The sequence below is a fragment of the Gracilinanus agilis genome, chromosome 2 (genome assembly GCF_016433145.1).
Source record: "Gracilinanus agilis isolate LMUSP501 chromosome 2, AgileGrace, whole genome shotgun sequence".
Taxonomy (NCBI): Eukaryota; Metazoa; Chordata; class Mammalia; order Didelphimorphia; family Didelphidae; genus Gracilinanus; species Gracilinanus agilis.
In genome coordinates, this window is record NC_058131.1 from 257498711 (window position 1) to 257522485 (window position 23775).

General features: G+C 32.9%; 1 protein-coding gene across 1 annotated transcript in view; it reads right to left on the reverse strand.

The window, feature by feature from the left end:
- SYCP2 (synaptonemal complex protein 2) overlaps positions 1–23775 on the reverse strand; it is an 86321-nt gene that overhangs the window by 50753 nt on the left and 11793 nt on the right. The window contains exons 6-16 of the mRNA XM_044661142.1: positions 22515–22600; positions 20536–20621; positions 20164–20198; positions 18100–18242; positions 17935–17987; positions 16821–16866; positions 15918–16013; positions 14132–14192; positions 10815–10963; positions 8533–8607; positions 2154–2306 (exon numbers count right to left, since the gene is read on the reverse strand). Coding sequence (XP_044517077.1) covers positions 2154–2306; positions 8533–8607; positions 10815–10963; positions 14132–14192; positions 15918–16013; positions 16821–16866; positions 17935–17987; positions 18100–18242; positions 20164–20198; positions 20536–20621; positions 22515–22600 — 983 coding nt within the window. The remainder of the gene's footprint in view (positions 1–2153; positions 2307–8532; positions 8608–10814; positions 10964–14131; positions 14193–15917; positions 16014–16820; positions 16867–17934; positions 17988–18099; positions 18243–20163; positions 20199–20535; positions 20622–22514; positions 22601–23775) is intronic.

Below are 23775 nucleotides of genomic sequence, written 5' to 3' on the forward strand. Positions count from 1 at the left end.
TGTATAAGAGACAGGAGAGAGAGAGAGAGAGAGAGAGAGAGAGAGAGAGAGAGAGAGAGAGAACTGTTGTCTTTCATTTTCCAAAGAAGACAAATGACATACATAATGAAGTGATATCTTGACTTGTATATAAATTGAATTTGAGTGAGGTAGAGTTGCATGAAGACATCTGCCTCACTCTCCCTTCTAGAGTCATTGAAGTCCAGTGGTGGGAAAACTAATGTCATGATGAATGATGACAGCCCCGGATGCAGTAGATGACCTTGGCATTTCTGAGATTTGAGCAAGCTCTAAGCCCTTCACAAAATGCTTCAACTACTTTCATGGCCATTGGAACAAAATATTCTCATCTGCCCATTCTATTAGGAGGTCTTCACATGCTTTGGAGTGGGTAACAATATCTCACCAGTATGTTTGGGACCAATTGTTACCTTCAGCCTAGTTTAGTCCCTCTACTGATGTAATGCGGATGTGGTTATTGCACATGCTACAGCTTTGGGGAGCCACGAATGAGAACTGAATGCCAGGTGGATGCTATAGGTGAGTAAACAGTATTGAAAAGGGCTCATCAAGTCATTACATCAGAGGTCCTAGTTCTTGAACACCCATACAACCCAAAAGAGAAAACAAAGGGTACAACATACTTTATTATTTATTTAATGTTGGTATTATCTTACTGTGTGTTAATTTGTCAATTAAACTTCATTATGGTGTATATATATATATATATATATGGGGGCAGCTGGGTGGCTCAGTGGATTGAGAGCCAGGCCTAGAGACTGGAGGTCCTAGGTTCAAGTCCGGCCTCAGACACTTCCAGCTGTGTGACCTTGGGCAAGTCACTTGACCCCTATTGCCCACTCTTACCACTCCTGGGCCAAGGACGGTCCCTAGCCTGGATGAAAAAGGAGGAGGGTTGGGCGTGGGGCTAGCAACCCCACCCTGTAAAAACTACATCTGCTAAAGAAACTGCAACCTAAAGTAGGGGCAGCTGGATTAGCTCAGTGGATTGAGAGCCAGGCCTAGAGACGAAAGGTCCTAGGTTCAAGTCCAGACTCAGACACTTCCCAGCTGGGTGCCCCTGAGCGACTGTGTGACCCATTGCCTACTGGTTGTGGCCCTATGCTCCTAGAATGGAGTCCCAGGATAAAAAAAAAATATATATATATACATACACACACAAGAAAATCATATTTCATATGGGGTCAGTAGGTATTTGCTTATATCCATAGTTTCAGTTATTTCTGGTAGGTCTTGGAGGATAACCCTGTGGATAAGGGGTCTCAATTGTATTTGTTTGCATACTGCCTCCCCTGTTAGATTGTAAACTTGAACGCAAGAACTGTCTTTTTTTTTTTGCCTCTTTTTGTGTATAACACTTATCATAGTGCTTGACATAGAGTGGGCACTTAATAAATACTAACTGATTGACTGATTAGGAGTTTATGACTGGGTCAAGCAAGTGAAAAAGAAGGCCAGGAGAATGGAAGTAGTATGCATCAGACATAAAGAACAGTTGCTAAACATTCCTTTTACCTTATCACCCTTTTCTTGCTCTATTAATTTGAACCCACTCTTATAAAAAATGTAAGCTCTTTGAGGGCAAGGGTTTTCTTTCTCTACCCAAAACCCTGGTGCTCTGCACAAAGTAAACGAAGTTAACACTGAGAATTTTGGGGTTAGCCCAATATATACAAAACAGATACTGATAGTATTGGGTATCATGTCAACATCAATATTGCATGTTAACCCACAGAAAAGGGGCTTTGAGTTAGAGCTTAAATGCTATGTTGCTTTCAAACAGGGTTGCAACAGAGCAAAGACAAAGACAAAAACTTCTCTAAGAATCACTATTCTGGCTCTTCTACATCATCTGTTTTAGTATAACCTCTTCCACAATTATATCTAGCACTCTAATTTGATGTTGTTTATAATATAGTATACAGTAAAGACTTAATTTGTGAAAACAATAAAACTATGGTATACTCAGTTGCAAAAACTTTAGTAAGAGACTTTCATTTTAGCAAGATTTGAAAACAATATTGAAATGATGGTGTATAATTAGACATATTAAAACACAATTGAACAATATTTCTAATCTAATACACAGTAATAATTAGGTTTATGAATCTTTGTATTTGTACCAATCTTACCTGAGAACGAGTATTTCTACTGTCCTGTTGATTAATAATTTCACTCATATCTTTTTGACTCAGAGAAAATTGTTGTTTCCTGTTAGGTTTTTCATCCACACTAAGAAAATTTTCTTTTGGGGCAGGTAAATTTTGATTTTCTGGTACTAGAATCTGTTCAGAATATTTAGAAAATAATATGGAAATATAAGGCTTACAGATAAATTTTACTAGATCTGCAAACATTTATTTAATATGCAACTTTAATATGGCTTCACACTTATTTAGTAATATTGTCTTCCATTCCTATCTATTTAATTTTCTTAACTTTTATCATGGGAACATAAACAAATAGCTATTTAAGTTGTACCTAGATGCAAATTAGCTTGACATTTGCATTGAACTTGTCAATTAAAACAACTGATAATTTCAACAGAAAGACAAGTCAAACAAATTACTTAGGGTTTTCTATATTAAACCACTAAATATTTGATTCTTTCTATCTCCCCTTCAACTGGTTGCCCTATCATAATACAGAAACAGACTCAGAGTTCTGCAGATTCGGACCACAATGAAAGTCATACCAAAAAGTGGTGGGAGGTGAGGAAGAAGCCCAGGGTTAAAAGGAGAGCTACAGAATCTCAAACTAATAGCTGCTTTTTTGTTTTGTAGTTGTAAAATACCTAGTATTTTTTTTTTTACCTAGTAAAATCCCTACTTGAAAAGGAAAGTCTCTCAACAACATATCCATCAAATATTGTCTGTCCTCTTAGTGAAGACTAGCTTACTACTTTCCAAGATAGTCTGTTCCACTTTTGTTGTTTTTTTTTTTTAAATTTATATGGTGTTGCAATCTTATCTCTATGAAACTTCTACTTGTTTCTTCTGATTCTGTCCTCAAGGTCTAAGCAAAACAATACTAACCTTTCTGAAAAACTTTATGTAGTCTTTCAAACACCTAAAGAAACCTTGTACTACCCAAGTCTTCTCTTCTCTGTATTAAAAATTCCCCAGGTCTTCCACTCTACTGTTAAATGGCATACTACAGTTTCAAGTGCCTTCAATACCCCAGTCATCTTCTTTAGGCCACACACCAGTTTGATAATGCTTCTCCTAAAATATGACCTCAAGAAAGTATGACACTCCAGATATGGTGTTACCAAGGACAAAGTACAACAGAATTATTTGTTCCCTTGTTTTGGATTTTCTTTTTGTTAAATGTAGCCCGAGACTGCCTTCCACATCAAATTGTTAAGTCATATTGAGTTTGCCACCCACTAATATCTCGGACCTTCTTTTGCCTGAAATTTATCCAGTCATGCTACTTCCAACCTGTATTTAACCATAACATTTTATATTTACCTAAACTGAATTTTAATGATATTATCTCCATTGTTATAGCTTGTCCAAAACTTTTGGGATCTCATCTAATATTTTAACTCTTCCCCTCTGTTTTGTATTATTCACCAATTTGATTATCATTACATTCCTTCATCTGAGTTATTGATGAAAACATTGAATAATTCAGTGTCAAATATAGATCCCTGTGAAGCAGTATGGCATGATGGTAAGTAAAGTGGACTCAAAGTCAAGTGGATATGAATACAAATCCAGGTTCATATACTCACTAGGTGTTTGACTGTGGTAATTTACCTATTCTCTCTGAGTTTCAGTTTCCTTACCTCTAAAATTGGGATAATAATAATACAATAATTTCTCCTATGAGGTTTATTTTATTTTGAAAAATGGTTGTTTCAGTAAACATAGTGTAATTTTGAGTTTACTTATGTAGAATTTCTCCTGGGAGAATGGGAAAATGCAAAGTACTACTTTATACAAACCATCACAAATTATAACCCTTCAGATTCCTATTTCCACAAGCAAACTTCAGATTTTTTTTTAGGTAAAATATTTATTGTATAACTTCTGGTGCAAGAGGAGCTATGGATAGAAGGCCTCCTTATCATTACATCCCTTCATATGAGTTATGGATGAAAATGTTGAATAATACAGTGTCAAATATAGATCCCTGTGAAGCAGTATGGCATGATGGTAAGTAAAGTGGACTCAAAGTCAAGTGGACATGAATACAAATCCAGGTTCATATACTCACTAGGTGTTTGACTGTGGTCAATTCACCTATTCTCTCTGAGTTTCAGTTTCCTTACCTCTAAAATTGGGATAATAATAATACAATCATTTCTCTTATGAGGTTTATTTTATTTTGAAAAATGGTTGTTTCAGTAAACATAGTGTAATTTTGAGTTTACTTATGTAGAATTTCTCCTGGGAGAATGGGAAGAATGCAAACTACTACTTTATACAAACCATCACAAATTATAACCCTTCAGATTCCTATTTCCACAAGCAAACTTCAGATTTTTTTTAGGTAAAATATTTATTGTATAACTTCTGGTGCAAGAAGAGCTATGGATAGCAGGCCTCCCAATTTCCCTTCCTTTCTACTATATGCAATCTTTCCTAATTTGCACCTGCTCAGCTTTTTAGAGACTTTATTAGACAGGTACCTTTGGTACTTGCAGGATAATCAGCAGCCCAAGTTCTCTGACAGCCTGAGCCCACAAACAAAGTCACTACTTTTTGTATTATCTATATATTTCTTAATCATTTAACATATATAAAAGTGTGTTACCATTTTTATTAGGTTCCCATCTTTTTTTTATGGCACTAACAAAGTTTTTGAGTGTGTGACCCAATTCAATTATTCTCACAAGCCCTGTGGTTTTTATTGCACAATTTTGCAGAGCAGGGTACTTTTTGGGAATGCATGTCATGTTATAGCAGAATTGACTGCACTGGTACTGTCTACCTTCGTCTCTGAAAATAAAATGGAAAGTTAATATGAAGAAAATGCTAGGTAACATTAAAGACTTATATAAATGTGAATTATGATTATAATCATCATCCTTGGTATTAGTCTATTAGGAACTTCCCTCCAGTTTGATACTTATGTATTAAACCTTACTCTTTGTTTATGATCATTCAACTAGTTCTGAGTTAAAGACATGCCTTTCGGGCCTACAGATTTCATTTTAATCTGTAAGGATATCAATTTTTTCATATTAACCATAGGAAATCAAGTTTTAATTCCTTCCTACTTTTACATGAAGTCTTTAATCTATTATGAGACCTTTTATAACTTAAAATAATCTGGTCCCTTCATGGACATTATCTTATGGAAAACAATTATCTTGTGACTGGCTGCTATTCTTGCCCTGATAACCTCCAATTATGAATAACTAGTACTATTCAAAAGGTATAAAACTATAAACAAAGGTATAAAACTATAAACTAGTGTTAAGTGCTGGGAATAAGGAAAAAGAAAGACAATTCCTGTTCTCAGGAAGTTTGCATTCTAAAGGGAAAGGCAATACTTAAAAGAAAGCTGAAAGTGTTAGCAAGAAAGGAAAGAGAAGAGAAAAGAAAACTGGTCCTGGGTGTGATAGAGAAATCCAGAGTAATACAGTCTAGAAGGAGCTGATTTTACTCTCTAACTTCCACAACAGAGATAGAGGCAGCTGCACTGCTGCTGTTGTGGAAAGAATATATAGGCCTTAACCAACCAAATGGAGAATCAATCCTAATCAGGTTAATGTTTCCTTTAGATTTGGAAGTATATCTATATCTCCTCTCTCTCTCACCTTCTCATTTTATTACTAAACACTTAAACTCTGCCAAAGACCTTTTTATTCCTAATACCAGTAAAATTGAGTATAATACTACTGGAAGAAAATGAATTTTAAATGAAATTGAGAACTTCTAAGCATTCCTGATGAAACGACTAGAGCTGAATAGAAAATGATAAACAAATGCAGAAGTTAAGGAAAGCAAAAAAAGCTAAACATGAGTGACATTCTTACAAAGGGAGATGATATATGTAGCCTCTCAGAACTGTATCATTATCATGGGATAAAAAATATAATGAGACAGAGGGTCTGGGAGTAATTCTATTATATACTGATGATTTCAAAAGAGAAATATTCATTATCATGAGGTAGGAGAAGCCAATATAATAAAAACAACAATACTTAAATTAACTCACTTATTTAGTTTCATCCAATCAAATTACCAAAGAATTACTTTAAAGAGAAAGAAAAAATAATAAAATTCATCCAGAGGAACAAAATGTCAAGAATATCAAGAGAATAACTGAAAAAGAGAAATACAAATGGGGCCTAGAAGTACCAGATTTCAAACTACACTTTGTAAAGATAATTATCAAAACAATTTGGTACTGGGGAAGAAATAGAGAAATATATTAGGTAAATACTATACAGAAGCAAATGAGTCAAGTAACCTACTCCTTACTAAACCCAAAGATTCTAGTGATTAGGGCGAGAACTTACTATCTGACAAAGACTGTTGGGAAAAACGGAAAGCGGAAACTAGGCATAGACCAATGTTTCATATATCATTTATAAAGATGAGCTCCAGATTAGTACATGACATAAGTAAATTAGGAGGGCATGGGGAAAAAAATCACCATTCAGATCTTAAGCATAGAATAGAGGCTCTCAAGAAGTAAAAATAGAAAATTTGACCACATAAAACTAAATAATTAAATAAGTTTTTGTACAAACAAGGCCAATATAACAACTATTAGAAAATAAATGGAGAATTGGGGGAGGATCTTTGTAGCAAGTTTCTTTAATAAAGATCTCGTTTCTAAGGTATGTAGAGAATGGAGTCAAAAATTTAAGGACTTTTAAGATTTTAAGAGTAAGATCCATTCCCCAATTTATAAGTGGTCAAAGAATATAAATAGAGAGTTTTCAGAGACAGAAATTCAAACTATAAATATTCATCTGAAGAAAATGCTCTGAATCATTAATAATTAGAGAAATGCAAATCCAAACAAATCTGAGGTATCACTTTACACTTATCAAATTGGTAAAGTTGACAAAAAAGGAAAATGACAAATGTTGGAGGGGCTGTAAGAAAAGATTTACACTTTAATGTACTAAAGCTATGTATCTGGTTTACCCATTCTGGAAAGTAATTTGGAACTATGTTCAAAAACCTATTTAACCATGAATCAGACTCAGTGACACCACTACCTATAACTCAAACAGATAAAAGAGAGGATATGGATATGGAAACAGATTCTAAAGAGATTTGCTTATGATTTTTTAAATTGTCACACCTACACATAAAGAATCCTTAAGAAATCTCAGACATCAATGATTTTTAAAACTATATTAGAGGAGGCAGCTGGGTAGCTCAGTGGATTGAGAGCCAGAGCCAGGCCTAGAGATGGGAGGTCCTAGGTTCAAATTTAGCCTCAGACACTTCCTGGCTGTGTGATCCTGGGCAAGTCACTTAACCCCCATTGCCTAGCCCTTACCACTCTTCTGCCTCGGAGCCAATACACAGTATTGACTCCAACATGGAAGGTAAGAGTTTTTTAAAAAACAAAAACAAAAACAAAAACAAAAACAAAACTACATTAGAGAAGACAATGAACAGAAAGCCAAATATTTCAAAGTAAATGGGTGAATTACACATGACAATCAATTAATTATAAAAACCTCATTAATATCAATAGTCATTTCAAAAATTAGTTACTACCCTTGAACTACCACTCATGAACTGTTACTTAGAAACATAACAAGAGAAAGAAATAAAAAGCCTTTTTAGAAACCAAGTATGATAAGAAAGATCATACCTAAGAAAATACATTATATGTCTCAAATTATTCCAATTTATTCTGGATAACTGCAGAATAGTTTTTAATAATAATGTTGGACAATTTATAGAGCACTAGTATACATTAATGAGTTAGAGAACATTTTTAGAGAGACACAGAATCTATATTGCCAAAATTTACCACAAACATCAGTAGCAGAGGTTTCAGGTACTTCACTTATATGCTTCACAACTATCTCTTTCAATTATTATTGATTTAGCTAAATCCAGACTAAATTTATGCCTCTTATTAGTCAAATTTTCTCTTCTTCATTAGCCATCCATGGACTAAGTCATATTCTTTCATTGGTGTAAAAATTTAAATTGGCTGTTAATTTTTGCTCTTTCATCTTTTGAGGGGGGGGTGGGAGGGAAGGATTCAATCTGTGATTCTAGAAGTGCAGTAATTCTCAATATAGACTTTTCTTCCGCTGATACAGATTAGTAACTGGTCTATAACCTACAGTCTTAGGGAGATGTCTGAGCTGCTGATAGATTAAACAATTTGGCAAGTTATGATATCCTCATATATATCACAGGCAGGAGTTGAACTAATGTCTTCCTGACTCTAAGGTCAGCATTCTATTTACTACACCATATGGTCAAACTATTTTTAAACAACATTTTTACTAACCCACTATTTGGAGAAAAATACGACTCAAATATAGAATTAATAATTAAGCAAGAATAATACCTGTGATCCACTTTCATCAAAAATTATATGCACGGATGTTTTAGCAACTGAACTTGCTTGCTTTCTGGTAAATCCCTATGACAAAAATGATTAAAAGTTGTAATATACTTGCTAAATCTTGCAATTATAATGTCTGTTGCAATACAACTCTGCTAGACTGTATATGTGCAGGAAATGAATGAATACTGGATACCCAGGTGGAAATAGAAGGCAGCAAGCATTTATTAGGCACCTACTATGAGCCAGGTACATAGTGAGCACTAAATAGGAATGCTTTGCAAATTTTATTTGAGTGCTCTATAAGTATCATCTCATTTGCTCCTCAGAACAATTATAGGAAGTAGAAACTATTATTATCTTCATTTTATAGTTAAGGAAACTAAAAAAGAGGTTAAGTTATTTGCTTGGCATCATAGAGCTAGAAACTGTTTGAAATTGGATTTCAATTCAGGTCTTCCTAACTCCAGATCCAAAGTTTAACAATAATAATAATAACAATAATAATATCTAAATAATATTTATTATGTGCTAAGCACTTGGCTAAGTTACAATTATTATCTCATTTGTGCCTCACAAAAACCATGAGAAGTAGGTACTATTATTGTGCTCATTTTAAAGATGAGGAAACTTTGGCAGACAGGTTAAATAACTTGTCCAGGGTTACACAGCTATTAAGTGTCTACTATGGTTGGATTTGAATTTCTGACTTTAGGTCCATGACACTATTCACAACCACTGTATGATAAAATTAACAGTAGTTTGAAAAAATAAGATAAATATTTTAAATGATACATTAAAACACAACTCTAAATAAAATTTAGAAAATACTAGAAGCAAGAGACTAGATTGATATAGGATTAAAATTTAGGATATAGCTTTTTTATATCAAAATTTTGGGGGCTGACCATGGCAGATATTGTAAATGTTAACTGTACCTGAAATCAATGATTAGTTTTATGCAAAAGTGCAAAGAAATAAAGATAAATAGGTTTTTTTAGTTCCATCAATGCTCACAATGAATAATCAATGTTGTCATTTTCAAATATGGAGGACAGACATGTATAATTATATATGTGTGTGTACTTGCATACACACATATTTACTTAGCAAGATCATTTTAAATCTCTCATTCTTACCACTCAAATCTAAATTGGTTGCCAATTTTATCAGTTCTACCTCCACAAAATCTCTCAAACCAGTCTCCTTTTTCCTATCTATACAGCTGCCACATTAGTTTAGGTTAGCACCACCTCTCACCTGGACTTAATATGGGCTTCTAATTCATCTCCCTTCCACCAGTCCCTCCCCATGTCCAAAGTGATTTTCCAAAAACATAGGTCTGACCATATTGTTCATCTCTTCAATAAACTCCAGTAGTTCCTTAATGACTCTAGGATCAAATGTTTCATCTATGCCTCATCCTTTTAAAATTTTTTAAATGTTTTTTAATGTACATTATTAGTATAGTAGTAAAATACAAATAACCAACAAGTATACACATACACATATAACATGTTTTGGAGCATGTTTTCAAAATTCTTACTGATAAGTGTCTATGATCAAAACATTTTGAAGACCATAGATCTAATAGAAGCATCTCACTTTACAGATGGGGCAAATGAATCTCAGGAACATTAAGTAACTCTTTCAGTACAAAACAAGTAATTGGTGACAGTGCTAGGACTACTGATATTTTAGATGTTAGGGCAAATGAGTTGTAACTACTACATAATATCAAAGGATAATGGACCATAGACTTAGGGCTAGTAAAAAAAATAACCAAAAACTTAGAGTGATCTAATACAAATGCTTCTTTTCAAATTAAAAAAAAAGGATACAGAAAAATGTCTCAAAGTTACATAAGTGTTAAGTGGTAGAACCAATATTCATATGGCTTCATATTCAATATGCCTCCTCCAAATCTAGCACTCTTTTTTTTTTTTTTAAAACCCTTACCTTCTGTCTTGGAGTCAATACTGTGAATTGGCTCCTAGGTGGAAGAGTGGTAAGGGTAGGCAATGGGGTCAAGTTGACTTGCCCAGGGTCACACAACTGGGAAGTGTCTGAGGCCAGATTTGAACCTAGGACCTCTAGTCTCTAGGCCTGGCTCTGGCTCTCAATCCACTGAGCTACCTAGCTGCCTCCTCTAGCACTCTTTTTGAAGTGCCACTACCTCCCTTTAAGACCTAGTAATACTTCAATATCATAAACTGAAACATGAAACTAAATATTTCTGTCATGAAAATAATATGAAAAGCTATGAGAAATAAGACAGAACTTACCCTATGCTTATTTGCACCATAAATATTTTTTGTCACATTAATGATTTCTAGTGAAGGATCAAAATATAGGAGCAGTTGGCCTCCTACTTTATTTCCAACATTCATTGTATTTTTCAGAATTAATGTTAACAGCTTCATAGCACCTTTCACTATTCAAAAATAAAACACAGGAATTAGTTTATATTTACCAAATTATAACTTTTGATTTACATAAGACACTAAATGAAATGGAATCTACTAATAAACAATGGAACTTAATGGAACAATGGAAATTAATTAAATGAAAAATGTTCAAAGTGGGTCATTTTTCTAGATGCTAAAGTGAATATTTAATTAAATAATTATGCTAAATAGTTAATTTTTGTTAAAAAATAAAATCAACCAAAATACAAATTTAAAAATATTGTACCAAATCTATCTGCCATATTTATTTTCGCTATGTTTACAGATCAACATGAAGAATTTATGGCTGTCTTTGAAAACATTTCTTATATTTCATAATATTGAAAAAATTATTTTGAAATTAAATTATTATTCTTAGCATCTTGACATCTTTAGGCCTCACTAAAATGTAAATATTTTAACAAAATGCTTAGAATGAGAGGTCAAACCAATAACTGTATCAAAGCATTAGAAGATCATGCTTTATTGAGCAATTCCCAGGTCCTACACCTCAAAGTACCTTATCTACATAGGCTGGTTTCTTATATTTTATGTGTCTCATAGCCATTAGTACAAAATTTCCATACATGACTCCCCAGATTATAAACTGGCCCTCTCAAAATACAGTTTGAAAATTAATAATTATTTTATATTGACCATGCAATTATATACATCAAGTTGATTTTTATAATTTCTGGTATGATGTAACAGTATACATCAGGCAAAAAAGAAACATATTTGCTATTATCATAAAAGGAGTGATTAAATTCTTCCCTCTCTAGATAAAGGCATCTCCTGTTCCATGCATTGCAGTTATCCCTCATTGCTTGCATGTGTCCCCTCATTATTTTTGCTTTTCTGAATGTTTATCTTCCTTCAAAGTCCAGTTCAAAAGCCTTATTTTCCAGGATGCTTTCTCTTAGGTCTTAGTTCTCTGTGATTCTTCAAATTACCTTAACTGTGTAGTGCCTAGTATAAAGAACAGTGCTCTCAAACTGGACTGATGAAACCTGAATTCAAATGTAACCTCTGACATTCATGAACAATTCACCTAAATTCTCAGAGCCCATTCTGTGTAATGGATAGAGCACTGGAGTGCAATAAAAATCCCACCAAGAGTTTCCTATGAAATCATCACAGAAACTCCTTAGAGTAACAATATATCTACTTTAGTGTAGGTTTTATTTAATTAGACTTTTAAAATACAAAAGACATACCAAAACCCCAAAATAATTAATATAACTCATTTTCTCTCATTATTAAGATTCTGCTTTTCTCAGGGAACCAGTCAGTACTTTAGTTATACATTATTATGTCCATGAAAGGGGGAAAAGGTTTTGGAATTTCTAGAGTCAAACAAACCTTTTTGACAGCTCCCATTTTCCCTTGGTACCCACACTATTGTAACTAATAGTATTAAGTGAAATATGTCTGGTTGCTTCTCTATACCCTGGCTACCTACTGTACTAATTCTTCTTTTCTTCACATTTCTCTTTCTCTGATTCTCCACTAGTTGTACCTTTGAACAAATCTATGTCTCTACCTGCTACTGGTTCCTAGAGAAACTACATAAATTAGTGAACCTCTTGTAAAGGAAATATATGTATGTCTAAGGCCTCTCTATAAATTTCCTTTTCTAATCTACCTGAGTCCTGTCTAGCCTCCTTTTATAGATCCAGCCTGAGGAACTAACTAGAATGAATAAACTAGTTGTAATTTAAGCTAATGTATATGGTAAATATGGCCTCATCTATGGCATAAGGAAGACTTGGGACAAGGGAAATTCATACCCTGTCAAGAAGACAGAAGGGGAGGGAGGGACATATCTGGCTCCTCTTAGGCATACTTGAACACATCTGCTATATCTGTTACCTTCTTTTACATTGTGGAGTTATTCATTAGACATGAAAATCTTATATTTCAGTGGAATATTCAATATGGCCCTTTCCCCTGATTATAAGAAGCATCTGATAAATATTTGCTAATAACATCAGAAATGGCCTTCAACTATCAAATATATTTTTATCAATATAAAATAAAGAATTTTAGATTATTTCTTAGCATATTTCATACTCTCCATAAATTCATGTGACTACTATTTCATTTGTTGAATAGAGAATAACAGAAAGGAATTTGGTATAACACAAGCTATATACTATGCACATTTGAAGATAATCTAAAATCCTACTACAGATCCAAATAGAGAGATAACTTTGTCCAGTGCTACTCTGAGTATCAGCATCAAGTTTTGTAATGGAATAGGTTATGGTCTCACCAAAAGAGCTTACCATTTTTCATGAGAAAGTTTGGGGAAAAGTCTAAACAGAGAAGGGATTACCTATTGATGAAGAGACTCTATAGATGTTTCTGTTCCACAAATGTCCCTGTGCTGATTATCTTGAGCCCTAGAATGCTACAAGGCTTTTTTAATGACATCCACAATCACCCAAATGAACCCATACAAGAAAAACAACTGTTTTGGCATATTGCTCAGATTAAGACATACAACATAGTTGGTTCAACAGAGCACATATCTGAGGCAAGCACTACATATAGACAAGAAGTTGGCTTAGAATTGAGAAAGAGGAGGAGATTGGGATGAACAAAATTTTGGAAACTCTTTAGTGCATTCAATGAAGCCAAGCTCCTCACTGCAACAAAAATAAATCTTTTAATAAAAAATCACCAGTGCTGTCTCAATTACATTTTATAGTTGTAAATCATAAATACCACCATTTCAGACAAATCACAATCCTAGATTATCTCGGATCACAAATACAAGGAGGCTCAAAATTGCAAATGAAAGATACATTAGACCACAGCATACTGTAAATGATGATTACATGAGGAGTAGCACAAAAGATAATATCAAGAAAGTATATGACTATAAAAGGAAACTAGTCATATATGACAAATGAGCAATTATAGATAGACCATCTAACTGATGCACAGGTAAACCAAAAAAATGGCAGAACAAAATGACTTCAAGCATATTAAACATAATTTCTGGCAATGATTTGTTAAGGCAAGGTTGAAAAGATTCCAAAGGATGAAAGGCATGGATAAATTGTGAAAAGTTTCAGGGTATCTAGGTTTCCTTTATTGAGCAGAGATTAATGGGAAAAAAAGGAAATCTAATATTACATAAACATTACCTTCTACACTGAATGCTTCTACTTCATCATTTGGTATGCTGACTGTTTCCCATTGATGGTCCTTAAATTAAAATAAAATAGGTAATTAATATGATTTATGCTGGACTTAAGACTATTAAGATTACTTTTAAAAAAAATCAGAAAGTAGCATCATTTAACCATTATATGATCATGTAATATCCTGCCAAATTAACAGATTCTTTTATTGTTCTTAAGATACCTTTATTACTTTTTACTGTCAAAATGGAGAGGCTAGATTTTAAGTGCTTTAAAGGGGTTGTATCTTACTCATCTTTATATCACCCTCAGCATTTAATAAGGAGTAAAAAGGAAAGGAATATAAGTATAAATTTTTTCTAATAAAGAAAGTGAGAATAAAATTATAGATTCACGCTGCTCTCCTCTTTATCACCACTCTTCTCTCAGCCACTCTCCTATACATACACAAAATATCCAAAATAAAAACTCACAATTTTTCAGCCAATACAACCACTGAAGGTTTAAATGTCTACAGCTAAATGTTTCAAAATAAAGACTAAGAGCAAAGAAAGTAACTAAAAGAACCAAGATAGGGGAGAAATTGGCTCCATCTATTTGCATATGCTTTTTAGTTGCCTCCACTGCCACCATCAAAATTATTACTTGGGGTATTGTAAATCTTACTATAACCTAATAAAAGACACAGATGCCCAATGGGCAGAGTGGAGATCCATCTAGTCCCCAGGTCTTAGGAACTGCAGTCCTACACCTTAATACCTATCCTCATGGCTAATTCCCCAACATCTGCTGCTCACCTACAAAAACGTCTGCTTTTCCTTATTGTTAGATCTAGAACCAGGGAATCACAGTGTTGGAAAGTGACTTTAGAAGTCATCTGTTGGAACCAAGAGAACATTATACACAGAAAGTAAAACACTGTGGAACAATACAATGTAATGGATTTTGCTAATACAAGATAATCCCAAGGGACTTAATGAGAAAGAATGCTATTCACATTGAGAGAAGGAACTGTGGGAGTAGAAACACAGAAGAAAAACAAATGACTTATCATTTGTTTATATGGATATATGATTTGGGTTTTTGGTTTTCAAAAGATTGCTCTATTGCAGAAAATGAATAATATGAAATAGGTATAAGTGATAACATTTGTATAGTAGAAGTGCTTATTAGATCCGGGATGGGGTAGAGAAAGAAAATGAAATATGTAAACATGGAAAAATATTTTTAAAATAAAAAGTATTTTTAAAGTCATCTTTTGGATAATATGGAAAAATGTTTTGCATGACTGTACACGTATAACGGGTATCAACATTGCTTGCCTTCTCAGTGGGTGGGAGATGGGCTACTGGGAGAGATAATTTGGAAATCAGTATTTTAAAAATGAATACTAGAAATTATCTGGTTTAATTGACATGTCACCACATCTGATGAGGTAATTTAGTATCAGTGAGGTTAAATCACAATCCTATTTAGTAACAGATTTGAAGCTTGAATTCAGATCTTCTCACATTCTAATGTACTTTCTACTAAATTACCATCATAATAAATAAATAAAAGAATGGCAAAAGAAATAAAAGATCAGTAGCTCCAGGTAAACTTTTAAATATATGTATCTATTTATAAATTAACATTTTTGTATATATATTAAAGTTTAAATTGAACTTGATTAACAAATAGTGAATAATTGGAAAGAAAAGATCATATATATTCTCAAGGTAGAAATGTGTATGTGCATGTGTTTGTGTATATACATATGGCAGAATAAAAAAGAAACTGGCTTACTTACATCATCATCCCCTGCAATGTAGAAGGATATACTTTGGCTGCCAAGATTAAAGTCAATCCAAAATTCATCAAGTTTTTCATCTGATGGTATCTGTAACTAGTAACCCAAATCAGTGACAGATATCCTTAAAATGACAATAACTTAAAAATCATCCTTAAAATGACAACAAAAAATGATTGCCAAACAAAATTAAATGATCAAATATGTTTGAGATGCATTGACTTATTCACCAAATCCAAAAATATGAAAATTAGATAATAGCCACTCTTACTGCTTCAAAGAGGTAAATTCAGGACAAAAGAAGCAATGCTCTTTTCTAATTTATACCAAAGGGAATAGTTAGTCTAAGAGATGGTTCAGGTTGAAAATATAAAGATATTAAATAAGAATTTTAAAAATATTTTGAATACATTCAGCTTAGTAGGGTCTATAATTTAATATCATGAAATAGAAAAAATGTTTTCCCACAAAATATCCTTTAGGAGAAATAGCCACATACATTCTTTTTTTCCCTTTTTTTAGAACTTTATCTTCCACCTTAGAATCAATACTACGTATAGGTTCCAAGGCAGAAGAATGGTAAGGGCTAGGCAATGGGGGGGTTAAGTGACTTGCCCAGGATCACAGATAGGAAGCATGTGAGGCCAGATCTGAATCCAGGACCTCCTAACTCTAGGCCTGCCTCCCAATACACCAAGCTACTTAGCTTCTCCTGCCATGTACATTCTTGAGAAACTAAGTTCTATAAACCCTTTATTGCCATAAACTAGTGGCTGCTTTTGATATTTTCATAGATTTGCAGTCCATAATTATCTAATTTGGTGGTAGATCAAAGATCTTCAAACAAACAAAAAAAACAAACACTGAAAAATCTAAAAATTTCATATTAAATGTTTAACATACCTCACACTTATCGAGGAATACTGATAAACAAGGAAATGTAAAAACCCTGAAATAAAAAACAGACCAAAATAACCAATAAACATTTTAATCTATTTAGTCCATCCATATAAATTAATACATGAAAATGTCCAAAGGTCAAATGGAAATAAAATTGAAGTCACAAAACTTAAGTAAAGTGTTGCCTAGCCTTTCCATTGCCATTTCTTTTTTTCTAGATTTTTGTGCAAATATAATTGGAACTGCTTTCATATGGGACTGTGCTATCAATACCTAAACTGACTGAACAAATTAAGAATTTTATTGATATTCATTGTGAATATATTCTTGAGTCAGTTTATTCAATGTAGAGGATACTGGAAGAAAAACCATATTCCTACAAGGGTAAAGAAATAAAAAAAAATGTAAGTGGTACCAAAAAGAAAGACTTTTAGGACTTCAAAGATTTATTCTTAATTTAATATAATGACTATGCCTCTACCACTAATAATCAGAAAGTATATGGAGTTATATTATGTGCCCCATTTTTCTAAAGCAAAAATTTCAAAAAGGTTATCTTTATTTTCTGTTATTTACAAAATAAATAGACATTCATTTCAGGAGACTTTTTTATGTGTTGCTTTTAGAATGTAGAATACTTAAAAAGTATTTATGTTTAATATCTCCAATCAGAGGTATAACTTGGAACTGTTACTAAATCTGAATATTCAAAATGAACTTTGATATTTCAAAAATACTGAGATGGATCTACTATCTTATGATGTAGGTAACTTCCCTCCAATGGGTCAATGACTTCAAGTTATGATTCTGTGATACTGTCCTTGTCCATAAAGAGGCCACAAAATATCTGACTTTGTGTGTATACCCATTGGTTGATATAGCTATCTATTTTTGGTTCTCACTGCTCTTATTCAGAGTGGGGCTATGACCTTGAGCTCTTCAAGGACAAGGTCTCTGGTAGGATCTACCAAGCTAAGAAAGGCTTCAATTATGTGGCCAGGATTTTATTTCCTATCCAAAAAACCAGGATAACTCATTTTAGAGAGTATTATTACTAGGTTGGTAGCAGGATAATAAACTTTTCAATCAGATCAACTCTCATAGTCTATAAACTTACATTCTCTTATCTCCAAGCATGCCATTCACATGGTTGAGAAATCTCCTGCAGTCCTAGTAAAAAACAGAATTAAAAAAAACAATTAACCTTTAAGGGAAACTTTTGGTTCTTAGAAATTAACAATAAATTCAAAACAAATAGTGTTTCTTCTTGTTCTTTACTTACTGTTTCAAAATCAGAGTCTTTAATCCCTTTAAATGCACTAGCAACAAATTCCATTGAAAACCACTGACGTGCCAGTTCACGTCTTTGTTTTTCAGAGGTCATTCTACATAAAGCTTCTGTGATACCTACTTGAAAGTCATAATCTAAAAAAACAAATTGCATTATGAATATGCAGTTTAAAATAACACAATTAGATTATGCAAATGCTATTTCAACTTTCATAAGGTATAAAACCAATTTATAAAAATAAGAAAGCCAAAATTTATATTTACACTCTTAACTCCATAGTAAACAAACATGTCCTTTCATTATAAGAATACACAAAGGATCTGTGACCATTGAAGTGGGAATTCCTTCTATTGAAACTGATCACAATTTGTGCTACGTACCCAGAGTTGCATGAAACATGTTTAAGTGACCTGAAGTAAGTTAAGTGACCTTCTAAATCACATAGTTAAGAAGTATTCCAGGACTTTCATACTCTATCTCAGCATTCTAACAATTATATCAATTGCCTCTCTATTTAGGAATACACAAAATATCCAAAATAACTACTGTCTAAAAAATATATACATACACACACATATACGCACACATACACACAAATTATATTTACCTCCCAAAGCATGAAAATTAACTATTTTCAAAGGATATTATCATTCAAAGACTACCACATCACATAATTTAAAGGTATATGGTTTTTAAAATGTGTTTCATACAACAATCTAGAAAAGTATGGAATTGATTTTTTCCTTTTGGGTAAGATGGTAATGATAATTATTCCAAAAAATAATGTTTTAAAAAGTTGGTTTCTACAGCATGGGGACATCACATAAGAGTTTCTTAAGAAAGAAACTTTACAAAAATAAAAATTCAATTTAGTTTTTTCCATAAGATAGTCTTTAAAAAAACACTCTATATCTAGGAACTCCATGAATATAGTTTTGAACTCCACTTAGAAGATTTTGTTTTATTTTCAATTTAAAACTTTTTAATCTCATAAAACACCATTTAATAAACTATATTTCTTACTATTGGGGGATCTTTTCGCAAATTAGCCAATAGGTTTCTGTAATTCTAATGTTAGGTCAAGATATATTTAGCATAATGGCATTATGGCTTATCTCAACTTTTCACAGTTCAAACTCACCTTTATTTATAAGCATTTAAAGTTCTCATTCTAATAATAACATAACCCTATGCCTCTACTAAAATATCCAATACTTCCTAAGTGTGCATAAAGAATGGGTCCTCCCCTAACCCCCCCCCCCAAAGAGTGGTTGGTTCAGCGTATTCAATGATTATATCATCAGAACACAAACTCTGATAAATCCCATGAAGTTTCAAAGTATAAGCTAGGGACAAACTGTCTAATATCTTAGGACCATCCTACCTAAATAGATAGAGGCTCATTACCAGAGGGTTGGCAACCATGCGATTAATTCTTTTGGTCACAGCAACTCATTAAGATTTCTACCAAAAATATACCTAAAATAAGTATTTACAAAGAGTCTATTGTATAAAGACACTTAGGCCGTACAATGCTGCTTTTCCTCAAGGTACTTATAGTATGGTAAGGAAATACACCACCAATATAGATAGCTCTTTAGTATAATAAGTTTCTGAGAAAAATACAGAATATAAGGGGAGGAAGTAATATTTGAATGAACTTTAAAGAAAGGGTAGGAATTCAACATGCTAAAAAAAGACACAAAAGGTACTCTAAACATAGGGAAATAGTCAAAACAAAAGCAGTCATGAGACTAGAGTGTATGTGTGCAGAGCAGAAAGTCACCCAGTTTAACTGAAGACTTCATTTAGAAGAATAAAATGAAATAGGATTGAAAAATCTAGGCTATATTCAGGTTTTCAGAGGCATTTAGTTCCAGACAGAATAAGTAGCATAGATATTATCTTCATGGATAGAGGGGAATGCCATATGAAATCATGAGTATTTTGAAGTACTGAAGTAATGATATAATTATTTTATATTTTGAGAATTCATGAATTCCACTGGAAAATATGGAGTAATTTCAAACAAATATTTTGAAAGGATATGCTTACCCCCAGCATCTAAAATCCGTTTCCCCATATCAATCCTGTGAATAAAAACAGGTTACATCACAATTTTTAGCATTTCAAGAACCATAGTATAGGTTTTAACCTCTGCTCTTGAACATCCTAAGCATTAATAAGAAAAAAGTGCTTGTTCCTCACTAAAATTTAGAATCTAATTACAACTATACATATATGCATTGGCAGATGATTACAGACAGCACAAAGGCAGCTTTTCAAAAATCATAATTTTTTTCTAAATCTAATTTGAAATAAAATAGCAATGTAAAGTCATAAACATCCCCCTCACTTATTCCCCCCCTTTAAAGTCTTCATTTTATTCACTAATTTAAAATAGAATAATCAAAATAAAATTCTTACATGAGAGACAACATTTCTGGTTTAGTAACTATTTTTCTGGCATCTCGAGGCATGTTGTCAAGCATAGCATTTAACTTTTTTATGGCCTGAAAAAGAAAAAAATGTTGTTCTCTTAAACATTCTACCTTTATTACACTAGCATTTCTCAAAGAGTGGTTTTGGAATCCATAGGAGTCCTTGAAACCCTTTCAGGAAGACCATCAGGTAAAAACTATTTTCATAATAATCTTAAGACTTTATTTACCTATTAAAATACTCTTCTCTTTTCCAACTAATATCTGTGTGAGAGCACTATATTTTTATTTTTGAAAAGTTATTTCTCATGAGTACATATTACTTATGTTACTAAGTGATGGGCTAATTATTATTTTAGATAAATAAATATTTCAAAATAAATATAGATATAATCTGCATTAGCAAAAGCCCTTTGAGTCCTCAATAATTTTAAAGAGAACAAAAGAAGTTCTAAGACCAAAATGTTTGAAAGTTATTGCTTTACATTGGCAATGATATTTAAATATTTGGAAAAAACACTAAACAAAAATAAAATTTAAAACATGTAGATTAGAGCTTTCACATCAAATTTCAAATATTACACTCTATAATGGAAAATACAATTTAATATATGTGAATACAAAAAATAGAGTCTATCTTGAGTTAATTTTGTTCTGGAGATAAGTAAATATAATCTAATACTACTATTTTTGTCACAAATTCTAGTATTATATTACAGATAATCTATATGTATACACATGCATTCACATACACACCATTTTTTAAAAAATCATTTCAGTTGTGCCACAACTCCATTTGGAGTTTTCTTTGCAAAATACTAGAGTGGCTTGCCATTTCCATCTTCAGCTCATTTAAAGATGAGGAAACTGAGGCAAACAGGATTAAATGTCTTGGCCAGGATTACAAAGCTTATTAGTAACTGAGTCCAGATTTCAATTCACAAGATTGTTTTCCTGACTCCTGGCTTGGAACTCTTTCCACAGACCCACCTACCTGCTCTTCTATACACATAAAACATATATGCATGCCCACATACATATACATATCTATGTATGTGTATATGCACAATACACTTATACAAGAGGCCTATTTTTTCCATTTTAAACACTAGCTCTTAAAACAACCTAAATCTTAAATCTGTCTTATCTACCAGCTGTGATAATTAACAATATACTGTATAATTAAACTATCTGGATATAAATCATTATAAGACATTTAATTCTTAATAGAAATTTAGAAGAACTTAAGAAGAACTACATTCCCAATCTTAATATTGTCTATAAAGTATTTACTCAACTCACATGAAATGTGAGATTTTAAAAAAAGCCCACATAATATCTTCCTTGAATTCTCAAAGGGCATGAATGACAGCATAATATAACTTGGACAGATTTTACCAAGCTGGAAAGGCATCAAGAATAAGCTTGGTGGGCAGCTGGGTAGCTCAGTGGATTGAGAGCCAGGCCTAGAGACAGGAGGTCCTAGGTTTAAATCCGGCCTCAGACACTTCCCAGCTGTGTGACCCTGGGCAAGTCACTTGACCCCCATTGCCTACCCTTACCACTCTTCCACCTATAAGTCAATACAGAGTAGTTAAGGGTTTAAAATTTAAAAAAAAAAAAAAAAAAGAATAAGTTTGGTGACAAATTGCCCATCTCCTGTCCAAGACCCAGTATATCTAGGTCCAAAGAGGTCTGCTGCCAACAGATTGGCCAAAGGGAGAGAAATTTATTCACTGACAGTAACTCCTAAAAACAATCTATCTACTGATGTATTAGAGGGGTTGCAATCTGTATCAGTGGAGGAAAGACACGTTGTCAGAAATTGTGGATCCTTGAAAAAAGTACAATTTTTAATTTTTTAAAAGGAAAAGAAATATTTAATAATATTACTTTGAATGTCTTTTTGAAATTTCATAAAGTATTTCTGTGAAAAACTTTCATAAAAAAAAGATATAACTTTACCTCCTGCTGAATACAGATATGTATTCTCACGTCGATTACAAGGGCACAGATCCTCAAAATAAAATCTTCCATTACTTCCATTTTACCTAGTCAAAATTTTAAATTTTACTACTTTTGAAAATAAACTTTAAAACACAAGAGATATATTCAAATAACTTTCATTCTTCAATACAAATTAACAAAAAATAAGTGAGATGCAACAGAAAACACAGAACAGTGACACGAACAGAATTCTAGACCAACTTATGTGACATCAAACAAATCATTTAACCTGACATGGCTTATTCATCTAAAAAAAAAAAAAGGACTTGGATTCTTGTTACCATCACCTTTAAAATCCATCTGACCAGAAATCTCAATAGACTAATGTTTTTTAATGATTTGGTTTTGAGAAATCTTCACTAGATCCTAACATTTTTACTGTATATCTCTCATCTTTCTCACACTTCTTTTAAAATGCTGACTCTACTTGTTGCCTTTTCTCCCTCTTCTCTATATGTTCTTTGGAAGCACTCTGGTTTCCAACCTCATCAAAACTGGCATCACTCTTTCTAAAGTTATCAAAGATCTCTTATTTGAAAGATACGATGAAGGTCTTTTCTCAGTCTTCATTTGTCTCAAACCATCTACTATATTTGACACGGTTGACCAATCTTTCCAATTGGATACCATATCCATTCTGGGTTTCCCTGATAGCACTCTCTTCTGGATTGCTCCTTATCTGACTACTTAGTTTCCTCTGCTTCCCCAAAGTTCTGACTTAGGTCTTCTCTTCAATTTCCATAATTTTTCTCAGTATCCTCAACAGCTGTACTCTTTAAAGTTTCACTCTTCCATCATTAAATACCTACTAGGCATCTTAAACTGGATGTTCTGGAAACATATTGAACTCAACATACTGAAAACTTAACACTTTATTTCTTCTCCCAAAGTCACTACTCTTTTAAGTCATCTCCATTTCTGCAGAAGATACTGCCAGGTTTGTTTCCTAGGTTCAATACCTTGGCATTATCCTTGATTCCTCCCATTCACTCATTCCACATATTCACTCAGCTGCCAAGTCTTGTTATTTCAATCTTCGCATCTCTCAGATCTAATCTGTTCTTGTTAGTCACACAACTACCACCTTCAGATGCTCATCCTCTCTAACCCGTATTATTGGATTAACATCCTAATTTGTCTGTCTCAAGTCTTTTATTATCCTAGTCTATCAAGCACACTGCAAGCAAAGCAATTTTCCTCAAGCTCAGACCTAATCATG